The 19,080-nt window shown below is 39.0% G+C and overlaps 1 protein-coding gene across 1 annotated transcript in view; it reads left to right on the top strand.

The window, feature by feature from the left end:
* Window positions 1-17,900, top strand: part of PTGFR (prostaglandin F receptor) — a gene marked incomplete at both ends in the record, with an annotated part of 39,901 nt that extends 22,001 nt beyond the window's left edge. Inside the window, one exon of the mRNA XM_080801102.1 lies at window positions 17,598-17,900. Coding sequence (XP_080657228.1) covers window positions 17,598-17,900 — 303 coding nt within the window. The remainder of the gene's footprint in view (window positions 1-17,597) is intronic.
* Window positions 17,901-19,080: the final 1,180 nt, after the last annotated feature.

The raw sequence follows: 19,080 nt of genomic DNA, 5'->3' as shown, positions 1-19,080 counted from the left end.
AAAGCAACAGGATAAACCTTCCTTTCAAGAGCTTCAAGCAAGTTGGCAAGGTCATGTCCCATGTATGTAACAGGGAAGTTTGGTTTCCTTTCCTTACCTAAAAACTTTTAATGACTTGACATGTCTGCAGAATAGGGTCCAAATTTCCTTAGTTAGGCAGAGAAATCCCTTCCACAATACTCACAGCTTTCTTCACGGTGCTCCCTAGTGGCCTTGATCACAGAACTCAAACAACGGCATTTATGTTTTTATGAAATATGAAGATCCTCCCACTAGAAAAGGGGGGGCTAATAGTTCATCTTGACATCTCTGAATGCCTTGTACTGATTTATAATAGATGCTTTATAAATGCTTCTAGAATGGTGAATATCTGCATTGGCTACCCCTTTTATTATGTTTTGTCAGCAGAAATGTAAAGAAGACATTGAGAAAGTGTTACTCTAATGATCAATAGAAGACAAGACATTTGAGCATATCCTGAATGCCATTTTTTGCTGTCTCTCTCAGTGGCAAGACAGCCTGACTAGAATTTATCTGCTTTAGTTCCTGAGCAGTTTCTTACCACAAGGAGCACGAGAATCACAGCATGATTTTAGATATTACAGATCTTCTCTTGTCCCAGCTCAGATGTTAAATAGTTATTGGGCAAATCACTGATCTCCCTGGCCCTGGTTGTTTTCTTCCCTGTTATAGGAACAAATAAGGCCTCATGATTTTTAAGGTCGTTTCCAGTTCCGACATTTAATCTTTTCTACAATAGAATATTTGTTTTCTTTCTTTTTTTTTTTAAGATTTTATTTATTTATCTGACAGACAGAGATCACAAGTAGGCAGAGAGGCAGGCAGAGAGAGAGGAGGAAGCAGGCTTCCCGCGGAGCAGAGAGCCCAATGCGGGGCTCGATCCCAGGACCCTGGGATCATGACCTGAGCCGAAGGCAGAGGCTTTAACCCACTGAGCCACCCAGGTGCCCCTAGAATATTTGTTTTCAATGTCAATCGGCGGGACTGTGTTATAACTCCATTCAAAACTCTACACTTTGAACAAAACGCTGAGAATTTTTTACTGCTCTTATACCTGGGATAACCATCACGCTTAATTGAAAAGTTCATGTCTATCCTCCCAACTGCTCCTTAATGGGATGAAAATAGCATCCAGTCCCACCATGCAAGATCACTATCAGGATGCCTAAACTGAAGCTGTCCAGGGCTATGGCAGTACGTCCAGCCTTACGTCACCTTTGTCACTCTGACATGTTCAAAGATGTAACAAGGCACCTGCAATGCAATTCCAATGCTAAATGCCTGGAGTTATTTCACATTTCACAGATTAGGGGCACCATCTCAAGACTGCCCTCACTCCAGACACTATCTGCAAGCCTGAGGATTCCCAGGATCCTTGCTTTTCTGACCAACTGGCTACAAAATCAGGAGTTCCCACGACTTCTTCATGTTTGTTAATTCTCTAGAATGACTCTCAGCATGCAGGAAAATGCTGTCCTCATGATTACAGCTTTATTATAAAAGATACCCAGCAGGCTAGCCAAAAGAAGAGACCCATGGGGTGAGATCTGGGAGGGTCCCCAATACCAAGCTTCCACGTCTTCAGGATGTTTTCACCCTCCCAGCTCATCAGTCTGTAGCAGCAACCAGGAAAGCTCACCTGAGCTTTGAGTGTCCAGAGTTTTTATTGGATTTCATTACCTACAGACAATTGATTGAATTGTTAACCATGTCGGTCTCCAGGAGTTCATGCCAACACCTCCTGGCTCAAAGCCCCAACCCATCACAGATCTTCCTGACTTCATGATGGGATTCTGTCCTGATAAACCCATTGTTAAGTTGAGAACATCGTAAGTCAAAGACACTTTTAATACATCTAACCTAATGACCTAATTGGCCTAACCTACCTTAAACATGCTCAGAATACTTACATTAGCCTACAGTTGGGTAGAATCATCTAACACATAGCCTATTTTATAATAAAGTGTTCAATGTCTCATGTAGTTTATTGACTACTATACTGAAAGTGAAAAGCAGAACAGTTGTATGCGTTGTTATAAGTGTATCATTTGTTTACCTTGGTGATTGACTGGCTGCCTGGGAGCTTTGTCTCATTGCCACTTGCTGCCCAGCAACATAGGAGAGGATCATACTGCATATGGCTGGGCTAGGAAAAGATTAACATTCAAAATTTGAAGTATGGTTTCCGCGGAATGTACAGCTTTTATATTATCATAAAGTTGAAGAATCCCAAGTTGAGCCATCGTAAGTTAGGGACCATCTGTAATTATATGACTGTTTTTTCCACCTTGGCCTGCCCCCATCCTGAAATTACCTAGGGGGTTCACCAGAAATCACCTCATTAGCACAAACACCCATGATTCCAGGGGCCCACCATGAGTAATAAAGACATACCCATCATTTAAGAAATTCCAAGGGTTTAGAGGTTCCCTCCCAGGAATCAGGGACAATGGCCAGCCAAATTCCTTATTACACCACAATATAAAAAGTCTAAAACGGTATTTTGTGTGTTGCTTTGAAATCTTAGAAACCGTTCCAATTCGATTGTTAAAAATTGGAAACAGTCTTCTGGAATTGGTGATATTCTTATATAATAATTTATCACATAGTTATTATACCGAGGAGAACTGTAGTTGACATTGGTTTGTTACTGAGACTATTATTATTTTTTTTTTTAAGAGAGAGAGAGGGGTGGGGTGGATAGCACAGAACCTAATGTGGGGCTCAATCTCACAACCCTGAAATCATGAACTGAGTCGCAATCAAGAGTTCAATGCTTAACTGACTGAGCCACCCAGGTGCCCTGATAATAAGGCTTGTTTATACCAGATGGATAATTTGCCTTTAAAAAACAAAAATAAAGAAAAAAACCCCACCGAGGTCCTCCATTGTACTGCAAGAACTAGCAAGAATTATACACAATTTAAGCTATTCATTGGAGCTAAAAAGTTATTGCTAGACCTTTATTTCACAGTGATATCCTATTCAGTGACAGAAAACAGAAGGCTTTTTTCTGAGAGCCTACTGAAGTATAGCGTTAATGTAGCATCAAATTCAACACCATACCGAGATCCCAGGGGGCAGGAGCATTCCAGAACCTCCTCTATATGCACGATTCTTTCTCAAGATAGTCAGCAGGAGATGATTGAAGCTCATTAAGCATGTGCTGGTGTTTTTTGCCTTTTTCTTTATTTGGTGTCATTTGTCAGCAGGAATAATTGACGTGTGTGGCATCAGTTGACATGTATAACTTATATAGCCGGAACACCCCATTTGCCCCAGATATCCAGGGTCCCAAACAGTTTCACCTGCAGATCTTCCTGAACATCAGGGTGCAGAACAAGAACACCAATGATTGCTTAGAAGGAAGCCGGGCCACTGGCTTTTTATAACATAGCTCCTCGAGATTGGACCAAAAAAAAAAAAAAAAAAAAAAAGAATGGGATCACCACATATTGTTCAGCAAGCTTCGTGTGAGGCAGTGAGCAATATCTCAGTCAGGAGCATGACATTGAAGTACTCATGATTGGCATCATGACCTGTGGGAGGAATGGGAATGAGGTGCATTCAGTGAAGCAAAAGTATGGGGTCAGTAGTGAGTCAGAGGACATTTCATAGATGGGTTACAGTAACTCATTAAAAGGGGTGGAATGAACTTGTGTTCATTGTAGAAATAACCACGACTTATCCATAAAATAGATGGAGGACTCAGTATGCTTCATAAAAGCCAAATCTGGCAGGACCGTGAACCCCTTGTTAAGGATAAATGATAGCATGGCTGATATATCCTTTCTAGTGGACCATTTGAAACATTCTCAAAAGTTTTCTTATGTTTTACTATAAGCCCTAGGCTTCAGCTACAGTGACAGCAGATATAATTCATATTAGCAACTGTGAGTTCTTAGGTAAAAGAAATCTGACAATTAGTACTTTTTTGCAGAAAGAACATCAGCTCTACCTAATAACTATATATTCGCATTGTAGAAATTATCTTTTTATTTAAAAATTGGACTTTTATCATTTTTAAAAAAAGATATGGGAATCTTTAGAAATTTAGATGGCATAAAGTAGTAAGTTTTTATATTTTATATATAAATATATATTTTATAATTTATAAATTTATAAATAATTTACAAATAAGTATAATTTATAAATATATATATTTATATATAAATATATGGAATATATTTTAATATATAAATATATATTTTAATATAAAAATTTAATATAAAAATTTAATATAAAAATATCTTAATAAAATTGATTTTTAGACAGTGATTGCTGGTCTTTCAGTCTTGACTTACTAATAAAAGAATTTAGTGCAACTTATTATTATTATTTTAAAATTATTATTATTATGCTGATATGACAGTATCTGATTGACTTTTTGAAGCCTGAGGGAAGTGATGATTCATGGAATGCAAAAATGCCATCATAATTGCATCCCTAAAATCATACAGAAACATACATTGGTGGCATGCTTATGCTAAACTTTCAAGACCCATGTTTACCACTTTAAATAACTTAGTCTCTTACCAAAAATAAAGAAGTAAATAATTAAAGTAAAATAAATTTAAAAAGATGTCCTTACTCCCACTTAAGATCCCACAACCCATTAAATCTGTCTTCTATTGGATGTTGAACGTAATGGTATCATGAACTTGATGAAAGCTATTCATTTATGGTGGCTATTGGCCACTGAAGTAAATTGGGATAGTTTTATGCATTATAGAGAAGGTTGTATGCCGATTATTAGTTAGGCACCCACCATGTGCCCTGCACAGTATAAAACAATAGCTATGGTTTGTGGCCTCCATGGACCCTAAAATTCCTTCTTACTGATTTATTTCTTCATTTGGTATTTATTGAGTGCCTATTATGTACCAAGTATGGAGCGTGGCACTGAGGATAAAGGAGGCCAGGAGACAAAGTCTTGATGGGGTTGATGGAGTTGTGGTATCTACTGCTGAGACAGTTGAAGAATGGATCATGGTTATCCTTTTATTTATTTTTTTTAAAAAGATTTTTATTTATTTATTTGACAGAGAGATCACAAGTAGGCAGAGAGGCAGGCAGAGAGAGAGGAAGGGAAGCAGGCTCCCTGCTGAGCAGAGAACTCGATGCAGGGCTCGATCCCAGGACCCTGGGATCATGACCTGAGCCAAAGGCAGAGGCTTTAACCCACTGAGCCACCCAGGCGCCCCGGTTATCCTTTTATTTTTAAAGGGACACTCATTTCATTGAAGATTCTCATTAACTAATGAATTATTGTCCTAGAACGTAGAGAATGCTTGACAAATTCTTCCTGAATTTCTGTAATAATAAATGAACTTTGCCAGTTAGAGAAGTTTCTCTTTGGAAAAACATAGTATGTTTCAGAGCAGATGTTTTACTGAAACACCTTCCCCAGTCTGCTTTTGCTGTTGAAACAGTGTCGCCAACAAAGTAGTCTTTTGTTCCTGAAAGAGGGTGGCTCAAATACCATGACTAATTTCCAAAAAAGTCTATTCTTTCTAACTCATAGAGTTGCAAATAATTACTTTAGATATGACATGTTAGTTAAAATTCTTGATTAGGATGAAAATGTCTTCTGCATCTATCATTGCCAATGCTTAAGGCATAATCCGTGTTTTGTTAGCTTAACTATGGGTTTGTGATAGATAATCAAAACTAGAAAGAACTAGAGTTTACAGTGCTGTTAAAAACATAGTTCAAAGTAAAATGCCTCAAACTATTTTATAACAAGGCAGGACATATAAGCAAACACATATATTCTCATACACATGTTTTCTTGTAAGATCTAACTATTCTGCCTATTGATTTTTTATTTTCATTGGTGCCAAAGAACAGAAAGGATGGACTAAGGGTAACAATTACAAGTGGGGGTTAAAAAAATTAAACAGGATCCAATAGGACATCTGAAGACCAGTCAAATGATGAAAGAGGATACTAAAAGGAAAATTATGCCATTCATCATGGGATAGATATGAAGAAAGAAATAAAAGGATGCTGAGTTTTGTCTTATTGTCTGCATCACTTTTTATCTTTTAGTAAATATAAAGAAATCCTTCCCTTCCAGCACAGGTAGGTTTCCTTTACCCTTGTGTCTTTGTGACAACCTTGCTTCTGAAGGACCCCTCAGCTGGGTGGTCCTTGACCCAACTGACCTACCTGTCACTTAAATCTGTTGTTATGGACATGAGAGATTTTGAGTGACGTATTTAATAGCATACATTCCTGATTTTAACAAAAGATTTTAGTGAAAGTGCATTAATAGAAATACTGGGTGAAAAAGTGCTAGGATCAGCTAGAAAGAACACCAGATATAGGCAGAAAGAAACAAAAACCTAGTGAGTTGGGGCATCTGGGTGGCTCAGTGGGTTAAGCCTCTGCCTTCGGCTTGGGTCATGATCTCGGGGTCCCGGGATCGAGCCCCCCATTGGGCTCTCTGCTCAGCGGGGAGCCTGCTTCCCCCTCTCTCTCTGCTTGCCTCTCTGCCTACTTGTGATCTCTCTCTCTCTGTGTCAAATAAATAAACAAAATCTAAAAAAAAGCCAACCCTAGTGAGTTAAAAATGAGATCTAGTAATCCCAAGGAGGCCAATACATGCACCCTCACTCACCATCTCCAGCTCTTCAACTCCTGACCCCACCGCTTTTCAGTTCCATGTCCTCGGGAAAATTACTTAACTTCTTTCTCCATGCTTCAGCTCCTTCTTTTTGACAGAGGGAAAGTACTGCTTTCCTCAAGGAGTTGTTAACAGAATTAAGTATGATAATAGATGTAAAATATTAAAATAGTGTCTGGGGGTGCCTGGGTGGCTCAGTCCGTTAAGCATTTGCCTTTGGCTCAGGTCATGATCCCAGGGTCCAGGGATCGAGCCCTGCATGGGGCTCCCTGCTCAGCGGGAAGCCTGCTTCTGCCTCTCCCTTTGCCTCTCCCCCTGCTTGTGCTTGCTCTCTCTGTCGAATAAATAAATAAAATCTTTTAAAAATAAATAAAACAGCATCTGGAACATACTAAGTACTCATAAATGCTTGTTATTATTTTCTGCTTGGTATCTTGTTCATAAATCTAACAAGATTATTGGTCTCATTACTGGGAATGGTTTAGTAAACCATTAAGATCAGAAGCTCTGAAGCCAGGTAGATGGGTTTAAATCCTGCCTTTGCCACTTACCAGCACTGGGAACTTGGGCAAGTTAATGTCTTTGTGATTTTGTTTTCTTATCTGCAGTATCAGAAAAATAGTAACTACCCCTGGGAGTTTTGTGAGGATGAAATAGTTAAAGGATATGAAATGCCAACATTTTCCCCCCCTTTCTCTCCTTTCTTGAAGACACATTAGGGCAAAGGAATTCCGTTGCTCCTACGGTGCCTAAGTCACCCCAGTGGACTGGTCTGGTCTTCCTTCCTCTCTTCTGTGGCTGAAGCTGTCACGCACTGACAGGCATAGTCAATGGCCAACTGTAGGTAGGCCAGAACTTTTCTAGAGTCAAATCGAACACACTGACTAGTCTGTGTTAGCCGTTGAGTCTAACAACTTATTATACAAAAGGTACAGGGATGGCAGAAGCCCTTTAGCCGAGATTAGGACTGCTAAGACAGAGAAATCTCTGTTGTAGCATTTTGACTTATTCTTCCCTGCCCCCTGCCCTTTCCAGGCCCCCAAGCCCTGCTGGGATCTGGCCAGGTAAGAATCTCTGCATCTGTGCCTTTGTTCTTTATCATCCACAGTGATTCTCAGTTTTGACCAGACTACGGACCCTTCCCTGTAAACAGTAAAAATACATATTTATCACCTTAAAAAACTAAACATTTTAAACTAATTTTAAGTGTAGCAGGTTCCTTTAATCTGAAGTACATAGGCACTCTGGGCAGCCTAGAGATGAATGGTCTCAGAGTCAGAGGCTGTCTTTGAAACAGGAGCTCACATAAACTTTTATTTACTTCTCTTTTATTTACTTCTCACCTTGAATTCTTGACTTCTTGAATCTGGGGCTGTCTGTCCTACTTTCTGCTTAGCCCTCCAAAATTCCATGCTTGAAAGTACCTGTTAGTTCTTGTCTTTCTCATTGTCAGCTGTGGGAGTCTTTTCCCAATTATCCTGTCAAAAGTAGAGGAGAAAGATCTGAAGAAGGTAAAGACAGAAGGCACTCACAATATAATCGAAGGACTATTATGTTGACATTTTTTCATTATAATATATTTTGCACATGGTACTGATATGGTGTCTTTCAATGCTAGTGGAATGGTGGCAAGTGTGATGGAAGTGTAGAATGAGAGATTACGAGCTATAGAGAGGTTAGGGAAGGCCTCCTGGAGAAGAAAGGATGGGAAGGGTAGAGGATTTAGACAGGTCCTTCCTGGTGAGGAAAGGACAGGGAAAATGACATGTTGCGGCACTTATGAAATATTTGACAAATATAATGAACAAGTTGAAATAAGATAAGTGAATAAGTAAATTGTGTCTGGAGGACCAGTTAGGAGCCCATAATAGAATGGTCTGGTTTTTAAGTGGTAAGACAGCAAACTTGGGGGGACAGGGTGTGGGTTTAAGAGACATCCTGTGAGTGGATAGAGTGTACAGGGTCCTGCCCTGGGTTCCGTATCTGAGGCTCGAGAATTGGATATTTATTTATTCATTTATTTGTTTTAAAAAAGATTTTATTTATTTATTTGACAGAGAGAGAGAGATCACAAGTAGGCAGAGAGGCAGGCAGGCAGGGAGAGAGGGGGAAGCAGGCTCCCTGCTGAGCAGAGAGCCGGACGTGGGGCTCAATCCCAGGACTCTGAGATCACGACCTGAGCTGAAGGCAGAGGCTTAACCCACTGAGCCACCCAGGCGCCCCCAGATTGGATATTTATACCGCAATGCAAATCCATTAAGATTGAATCACAGATATGGGACTTTAACCATGCATGGCTATGTCTAAATATTTATATATCTATACATATAATTCTGAATAATTTGGAAATTATTTCGAAGTAAATAATTTGGAAAAAATTTTTGGAAAAAAGCAGGGAAATGTGAAGGTTGTCTTGCTTCACTAGAAGTACATCTCATAAGTGAGAAGCTTATTTCCTATAATGTCCTGGGAACTAGGGTTTATTCAAAGGAGAAACTAGCTGAGGTGATCCTGGAGGCACACATAGGAGTGGTTTGTCTGGATTTTAAGCAATGATTTGTTCACTGAGCTCTGTCCTTGTTTGACTATATAGAGAGTGTAAATTTTATTTCTGACAAGTGCATTTTTTAAAGGAAGATCAAGAAACCAGTGGACAGCCAGGCACTTGCAAGCCATGTTTTATGACGAGCAGTAGAAGAAATGGAGAAATAGATAGAAGTTAGTGTTATTTTTAAAGTATGTGAAAAACTTACAGCACTTAATCCAGGATGCTCTGGAGGCCAAAACTAGAATATGTAAATTTCAGCTCATGATGCTAGAGAATGTTCAACCACTCACACAGTTTTTAAGTTATTTTTAGAGAGAGAGAGCGCGTGCGCAGACATGGGGAGGGGTGGGGCACAGAAGAGGGAAAGAGAGAATATTAAGCAGGTTCCATGATCAGCACGGAGCCTGACTCAGGGCTTGATCTCATGACCCTGAGATCATGACTGGAGCTGAAATCAAGAGTTGGATGCTTAACTGGTGGTGCCATCCAGGTGCCCCAATAACTCACACAGTTTAAATGGAAGAGATTGTCCCATGGATCGTGCGGAATCTTTTCCATCAGATACACAAAGATACCTGTAAGGAATTTCTGTTTTATAAAGAGGACTGGACTGCATAAAGGGAACTTACCTGCTTTCTCTAAGATATGGTGATTCTGTCTTCTCATGTGAGGCGATGTGGACTTCTGTGTGTTTATGATAAGCGAATCATATTTTGTCTCCCTTTGCTCTTAGAATCTGTTTAGTTACATTCCTGCTTTACTTTCTGAGGTATGAACTTGCGTCTTGGTAGTAGTGATCACATGATCACATAATTGTTTACTTGATATCATCTCTAGCTTTGGGCTAAGAAACTTGAACAGAATTCCCTGGGTCCCTCTGACTAGGAGACATCAATCCTAAATCCTGGTTAGTTGCCCCTGTCTTGTCATCCTTGGCCTATCTTAGGGGCAAGGTGTGTGTATCTGTGTTAATCTAAAGGAAGAAAGAGAAAGGCTTCTTCAGGCATTTTTATGGTGGGAACAGGGCCTCCATTTTGCACTGTTTTCTCCTTCCATCCCAGCATTGCCTCAGGGTGGGTGGGGATGTTGGCAGGAGAAGTGGCAAGAATAGGGCCAGGAAATGCCCTTTTCTTGTGCTGAAACAGATTCTAAAGGTGTCCTTCCCTCCGTGTGGTTGCTGTTGAAGTCTCTGTTCTTTCAGGCAAGTGCTTCCATAGTGTCTCCCACTCCTCAGAAGGCTTTCTCTACTCTTTTCTGGGTGACATTTGGTAAGAAGTTTGAGCACGGCAGGGCCTGTAGGCAGTTGAGTGGAGTCATTAGAAGGACAGGCCCTGGACGGGCTCTGATGTTTCCCATGGACTGGTCCCTTATCTTGCTGAACCATACTTTGCTTATCTGTAAGATGCAGATAACAATGCAAATGTCCCAGCATTGTTAGGATGATTATTTGACCTACAGGTAAGAAGAGGCTTCCTAGCACAGGGAATACTCAGCTCTATTTTCTCTTATTAGTATTATTGGCTGTGTCTCACTCCCATGTGGCACGTTCTGGTTTACAGGAGACTTTCTGCCTTTCACATGACTCAGGATCCCATAACTGCGGGAATGACCAGTTCTCTGGACTCATGCTGGCTTGTGTTTTCATAGTGGTCAAATTCTATGGGGGGGTCTGCGGTTTGTCATAAGGATGTTTTCTTAACTGTGTAGTTTCTCATTCAGTTAGGAATAATTTATCTTTATTGTGACTTAGTACTTTCTCTATTTGGTCTCTAGTGTATATCTTTTGATTGTATTTATTTTACATTTTCTGTAGTTTTTCTTAAAGTGATCACATGTGACATAACATATATACATTTTATTTATTTTACATTTTGTTATATTTGGTATCTCAGAATAAATGACTATATTTTATTCCCTTAAGAAGTGTCAGAAAAGGAAGTTACAACATTATTTTGTAAGTCTAGTAGCTGAGGACCATATGAACGGTCATTCCTATGAGTTCTGGCATAAATCTTCACACTAAAAAGACTCAAAAAAGGAAAAAAAAAAAAAACAAACCCAAAACCCAAAACAAAAACAATGCTGGCCTGGGGGAAGAGACTGGATTAGCAAATGAAAATACATGGATTCTACAAATGAACCTTCTTGATTCTGGTGAACTTTTTGATTTTTCAGGTATAATACATTTTTTTCTTCTCTATGTGCTGTTTAGTTTAAAATTTTCCCCACTGCTTGTTTTACACATCATGTCTTCAGCTGGTGTGAAGGAGCAAAGATGCACGTATGGTTGGGATTGTCCCATTCCAAAGGGGACAGAATCTACCCAGCATGTCCTATTTTCTCATTTCTTTGCAACTCTGAGAGTCGTTCGGCAGAGGCAGGAATGTGCTGTCAACTGGGTCATTGGTTAGACTTCTATCAATACATCCAGTAGAAAATAAAAAGTTACTCTGTACAAATGTTTGTATTTTGTGGCAATATTTTGCAGCTTTCCTACAGCTGGGGTACAAGAAATACCATACACTCTTGTCTTCCTCCCATTGTAGTATTTTTGTCTTACTTATCTCTAAATCATCTCCCATGCTCAAAATACTGTTTTAAAAATCTTAATGAGTAGTCAGTAAGTGGAAAATGACTGAAATATTGTTACTGCTTATATTTAATGGAGTAGACATTTATACAATTTAAGAATGGAAAAAATAGTTATAAAGAAGTATCCTCTTAGAGCCTCTATATTTCAATTTTTATAGTTTTTTTTAAACTTATATTTTTGGATTTGCATAAGAGTAATTTTTTTCTCCTGAAGTTTTTTTGCAGTCACTATTGCAGAGATAAAATATTCTATTTCACAAAGGCTGTATGGCTCAATCACCACAAATATATTTAACACTAAAAGTCACCCGTTTATTGGAGATGGATTCAGTAACTTACATAAGGTTCCTTTTCCAAAACTGCCATTGCAATTCAATTAAAATGGAATTTCTCAGGGCTCCTGGGTGGCTCAGTTGGTTAAGCATCTGCCTTTGACTCAGGTCATGATCTCAGGGTCCTGGGACTGAGTCCCAGGTTATGCTCCCTGCTCAGCAGGGAGTCTGCTTCTCCTTCTGCCTCTTCCGCCCCCCTCCCCCACTCCTTGCTCATGTGCTCTCTCTCTCTCTCAAATGAATACATAAATTCCTTAAAAAAAAAAATGAAATTTCTCATTTGCAAATACTCATCGGTGCTATGGCATTTAAAAATCTATCATCTGTACCTAGTTCCTTAGTCACCAGTCATCCAAATAACACAGAGGTTCAACTTCTCAAACCTGGAGATGGAATGGAACAGTTCCTTGGCAAAGGTTCTAGGTGGGACTTTTTCACCAACCAATAAGGCTGGGTTGTAACTGCATATTTACAACTAGCCCCTATCTCTGTGGCTATTTATGTGTCAAAGATCAGTATTTGGATGATAATAACATAAGGGACAGTAACTTGCAAATCAGTGGATTGTACTTCTGTGTACCCTATCATTCCCCAAAGTCAATGTCTCTGTGCTACTGTTCTGTGTTGACAGAAAGGAGGGAAGGAATGGTCTGCTTCTTAGAATAAGAGAACAACGTGTGAAAACACCTGCTTCAGTGACTAGATGAGAACTGTGTCAGAGATATTGTCAGAGATATCGTTTGTATGCAAATAGATGTTGATAAAATTCTAGAAAATTTTTTGGTGTCTAAAGAAGTTGGACATTCCACCAGAAAGAGTTTTGACCATGTATTCATTTAAATTTCCTTAAAAAAATAGTGCCAAGGAAAATTCAGACAAACTACAGCAGAATCACAATAAAATCAAAATTAGTCAAGTATGAATAACCGAAGTTTTGATATACTAGAAAATTTGCAAAAAGTTCAGATTTTCAATGACTGCACCTGAGATCATGTGTCAGTAAATAGCCTGGCCTATGGCATCTTTTACATGCCTGTCTTATGCTACAGCATTTAACTGCCTTCTCACTGGACTTTCCTCATAGGAACTTCATTCCTTTAATTCACTCAACAAATATTGATTGCCCTACTCTATGCCAGGTGTTGGGGATACAACAGAGAACCAATCAGAGGAAAATATATGCTTTCAAGAAGATTCTATTTCAGTCTGAGAGATAGAAATAAGAACAAGCAACATATATCACATATTAGATGAGGTTTCTCTAAATATTCACCTCTGCATCACTAGTATTTAACACAATACATGGATATAGTAAACACTCAAAAGCTACTCGCGGCTAGATTGATTTATGAGATAAAATTGACGTATAACATCATCTTACTTTCAGGTATACAACATAATGATTTGATATTTGTGTACATTGCAAAATGATCACCACAAGAAGTCTAGCTAATGTCACCACGAAGTTCCCTCACCTGTGGCAAGTGGCACTCTGTTCTCTGTATCTGTGAGTGTAGTTTGTTGTTGTTTGTTTGATTTAGATCCCACATATGAGTGAGATGTAGATTAATATACTTTTATGATTACGCAGAGGAACAAAAGCATAATTTTTAAAATTATCCTTGCTTTTATTTTTTTAAAAGATTTTATTTATTTATTTGATATAGAGAGAGATCACAAGTAGGCAGAACAGCAGGCAGAGAGAGAGGGGGAAGCAGGCTCCCTCCTGAGCAGAGAGCCTGATGCAGGGCACGATCCCAGGACTCTGGGATCATGACCTGAGCTGAAGGCAGAGGCTTAACCCACTGAGCCACCCAGGCACCCCTAAAATTATCCTTGCTTTTAAATGTGGACCCCTACTGGAGTCCTGACAGTGGCCCACAGATATACATAGACTTAACGGTAGAGGATGTATAGAATAACTTCCAAAATAAAACTTATCTATGAGTCAAGTAGCCTGGCATATTTATTAATTTTGGTGGCCTTAACAATGGATATAATTGTATCAGATGGCCCAAACAAATGAATATTTTATTTCACCATCTACCTATTTTGCTTTTTGCGACCAGCAATGAACATAATCTCTTCATCCCATACACTTCTTTGACTTTATTATTTCTCTCTCATCTTAGTGCTGAGTGTTTAAAGGTATCAGGTTAATTAACTGACTTTTCCATAGGATATCCAAATGCTTGGTCCTGCGCATTTCTCAGTTAGAATTCTAATCATTAGCCAGGATGAACAAGTGTAACGTGCCAAGGTCCAAAGGAAGATATTTTCAAAAAATAACATAATATTTCTCTGGTTCCGTGTGCTGGATATCTCTTGGAAACCAGATAGATGAAAAGCTGAGTGTCTGGTGAAAATCTGTACACAACTCCTTGGAATCCAAGTTTGGGTAGGCTGACCAGAGAAGAATGCTCTCAGGGCTTATGAGGTGACTGTTGACAGAGCCCCGGGAAAATGGCAGACTTCCTCATTCTTACCCCAGCCCCCACATTTCTCCTGCCAGTCTTATCAAGGGCTTAAACTGTTTAGGCAATTCTGTGGTACCTCATTCACATACACACAGACACGCATAATAATCCATATTAGTTCTGATTCTTTAGTACTTCAACAAATCACTTGGAAAAATGCATAAATTACAAAAGCAAAGCACGATCTATCTGAAAAAAATTAGTAAACCAAAGGTGAAAATAAAAATCCTCTGTAATTCTACTGTCTAGAGATAACTAATTGGATTACTGATACACACACTAGTCTTTTCTCTATACATGCACAAAATTAGGTACTTGGGTTTTTTTCCCCCAAAACTGGGATCACTCAGTTTAGTAATCCAAACATTAATGTTAACATACTTTTCCGTTACATGAAATTACCACAATTTATTTTTTGTTGGATACTTAGGTTGTTCTGAATTTTCAATGATATACCATTATCAGTACTATACTAAAAAGTATACTAATTCATTTCCCCTTGCAGAGGACATAATGCTTTTGCACAGTTGGTGACCACACAGCTGTTTGCAGGGAGAGAGAAGTGCACACCATGTAACCCAGGTGTTTTTAATTTGCGTGTTTCTAAACCAGGCCCAGCTGTTCCAGGCAATTACAGGAAGCATCTTTGTTCCACACTATACAGAGCAGGTTCTTGGCTGGGGCCTGAGATTCCTAGGAACACTTGTAGTCATTAATAGGAAATACATTCATGTAATACTCACCAGGCAAGAGAAATACTTTTTCATTCATCCTTGAACCAATCCCCACCTCCCCCTTTAACCCCAGCAAATAGATTGTCAGTAACTTGAGGGCAGGTACATGCCTACTTTGTTTCCCATTATATCTTCAGCTTTTGACACATTACCTAGCACATAGCAGATAATCAATATATATTTGATGAGTAAATTTGATGAGTAAAGAAAAATTTAAAATGAAAATATCTCATTCCAACTGCCCATTGGGTCTTGGCTCTGCTTTCTTCTAAGAGAAACTGGGCCATATAGGTTTATTTATTCTATCCTAATGGTTAACTTGGGAAACAGGGACATAGTGTCTATACCTGACTCAGGTACTATTGGGTGAAGACTGTGGTTTTTTTTTTTTTTTTTTCTGTGTTGAAACTTAGTTGGTTTTACTGAGCTACAGAATGTTTAGACCTGCAGTTTGATACATTATTTCCCTAGGAAATGAACCCTGAAGCAAAGAACCATTTCTCAAGGAATTTGCATGGATTACAAGATCCTGTTTTTTTTTGTTTTTTTTTTTTTTTTTTTGAGTGATAATAAACCACTTTGGAATCCTTTACTAGTGGGTGACATTGTATTAAAGCTTTCAGAAACATTTTAAGCCTCAAAATATTAGACAGTTATGGTGGATGATCAGATGTTCCTCTGATAACTAGTTCCTATGCTTCTAGAAATAGTCTCAATGAATAGAAAATAATATAGTTTTATTCATTCCAACACTTATTGAGTACATCCTAGGTGTCAACTTTTGTACCGGAAGTTAGAAAAAAAAAAGACATGCGTATAGATTTAGAGACGAATGCATAATTATCATACAGTGTGGGAAGTGATGTAACTGGTTGTGGACAGGGGACTGTGGTGACACAGAGGAGAGAGCAACTTGCTAATCCATGTTGGTAAAGTTGGGGAAATTTTATGGTAATGAACCCATTTTTACATGGGACTTGAGGGATGGATAGGCATTTACCAGGCAGAGGAAAGGGGAATAGGTGTTCAAAATAAAGCCAAAGCTGAGAAGGGCACAGTGCATCTGGGACAGGTGAGGGCCTTCAGGGTAGGCTGGAGCATAAGGTATGTGCAGGGGAGATGAGATTGTGGCAGACCTCAGATGTGTCATCCAGGAACCAGCTAAGGAGCTGGTACTTTGTTGTGTAGATAATGAAGGTTTTGATAAGGGCCATTTATCCTTCAGCCATTAATATCAACAGGCCAAATTAAGACATTTCCTTCTGATAATGGTCCATTAAGAAGAAAGACTTGATTTTCTTTTCATTTGGATTTTAGGCTTTGTTATATCCTCTCTTAATGCTGGTGGTGTAATGGTCCAAACCTCCCTTAATTTTTCAGTTTCACCTTTTGTCCATTTATTCTTACTTTTTTTTTTTTTTTTTTAAATAACCAAGGTGTTTTCAAAGCAGTTTGTATGTCTGTTCTGCAACTGTTTGTTTTCACAAAGCTAGGCTCAGTGATTAGGCCAGTTTTAAGTTGTAGCTGGGACCACTTACGGAACTTATTCCACAAAATTATTCCTTTTTAACATCATGGGTGGTCAGGAAATGGATACATGGGACCAAAATATACATTGTTATTGTTAACTCTAGGGTACTATAAAGGGGAGTCATTTCCTCAAAACCCTTAGAAAATTCCATTGCATTTTTGGAATATTCTAGGCAAGTTAAGGCAAGGGTGAGGGATGCAGAGAAGGGAATATGAAATAAGAAGAAATTGGTATTGTAGTTACCAAACAGAAAACTCTAAAAGTAACATTCTGGAACAACACCATTTCCATGTGCAAATTGTTTCAGATGCTCTGAATTCATTCTAACAACCTCTTATCTATAGTTCATCTGTACTTTTATTTACATATAAACAAGTTTTTTTTCATGGAAACATACATGTGTTGGCTTTGAATTTACTATTCCCAAAAGTAAGAAAAAGTCAGTTACTTATATCAGTGTTTGTCCTCTCTTGGGTCATTCTATTTGTGCACATTTGACTTGCCATGTAAGTTATCATTTTTGTAGTTTTAATGTCAATATAAACTCAAAGGATCCAGATGTCTACATCAATGTTGCTGCTACTGCTCATTTCTTTATGTCAGTGTTTTGCAAAATAACATCACTTTGTGGAAAGTGAAATGAATACCTTGTAGCCTAGCTAGTTAAGTTAAACAACTCTAGGACTGAGAAATTATCTGTATCAATGGATTTTGTTATTTTGCTTGTTCTGCAGGTGACAATGGCCAACATTGGAATAAACGGAGATCATTCTCGGGAGACCTGTGAAACAACAATTTTCGCTCTCCGAATGGCAACGTGGAATCAAATCTTAGATCCCTGGGTGTATATTCTGCTGCGGAAGGCGGTTCTGAAGAATCTCTACAAACTCTCCCGGCGCTGCTGTGGGGTCCATGTCATTAGCCTGCACATGTGGGAGCTTAGCTCCATTAAAAATTCCTTAAAGGTGGCTGCTATTTCTGAGTCCCCAGTTGCAGAGAAAATAAATCAGCCAGCACCTGGTTTAATAGGACAGTAAGGCAGTGTAGGTCTAGGGCAACATTCGGGAAAGTTTTGTCAATATTTCAGTTAATTAGATGGGAGACAGAAAGCCTAACTGGAAAATTCAGACCTCAGCAGTTAGTTTGGAGGCACTTTTGTCGGATTCAGCTGTTGAAATTTGTGAAATTCGCTGTGCAATTGCATCTTTTCCCTTATTATTATTATTATTTTTTTGTTCAACTGGAGGTAAACATAGTATGATAATGCCATGGGAGTCACACTGAAAAAGCGTTTTGGGCTTCTTTGTGTTATTCACGCTTTTGGATGAGAGACTCTGTTGAAGCCTAAAGCCTTTGTGTGTCTTATTTGTCCAACAGCATCTTAATACTTACCTGCACAATGAAATAGCTGTTTGGGGGGTCATTGCTCTGCAGCTGTTCCTGATAAACGAGGCTCATTGAAGGGGAGCGGCCTCACTGTTGGGTCTGGTCTTTTACACAGATCAGTATGTGCCTTCAATCAATGTATGAATGGTCCTGTCTCAGGGGGTTCACTGTGGCTTGTTACAATGACCTCCATGACACCAGATGTGGACATCAGGTTGCCTGACCTCACGAGCCTCCTTAGAATGAGCCTATTCTTGTCATTTTGACAAATATGACTGCTTGCTTGTATTATTGTGATGGCAGATTGTTTGAAGGTTTCCTTGTGTGAGTCATAGATTTACTGTTCTCACATAATCTTTTCCTCTGAAAATTCAGTGAACGATTTTTAGAGAAACCAAGGCTCTACATAGGGGGATTTGCCTGGCAGCAGTTCCTGTGAAGCATGCCAAGGATAATGCGAACAGACAGAGCTTAAGCCCCTGTGATAGGTACAAAGCATGTTGGCAAAGGAGCTCTACTCTGAACTGCCATTGCTGTATTAGAGAACAAAAGAAACACAGTCTATATATAATAGTCCAAGACTATCTGCAGCTAGTGTGTGCTTTCTTCACACATGCATACACACACATGCATAGACACATACGCATATCAAAAATTTCTATTGAAAGCTAGTTCATTAAATCTGTATGACAGTATCTTCTAGAGCCTATGCTACCTGTGTCAAGGGGAAAATTGGCAATTAGTCAGGCACTTGGCAATCATTATTATGGGTAGCCAAGAGATCAGGGGATAATGATCTCTCCCCAAATATCCAGTAATACTTTAGACTTC

Source organism: Martes martes (assembly GCF_963455335.1).
Source record: "Martes martes genome assembly, chromosome: 4".
In the NCBI taxonomy this organism is placed as follows: Eukaryota; Metazoa; Chordata; class Mammalia; order Carnivora; family Mustelidae; genus Martes; species Martes martes.
Note: the sequence above shows the minus strand (reverse complement) of the source record. Positions and strands in the feature narration are given on the sequence as shown.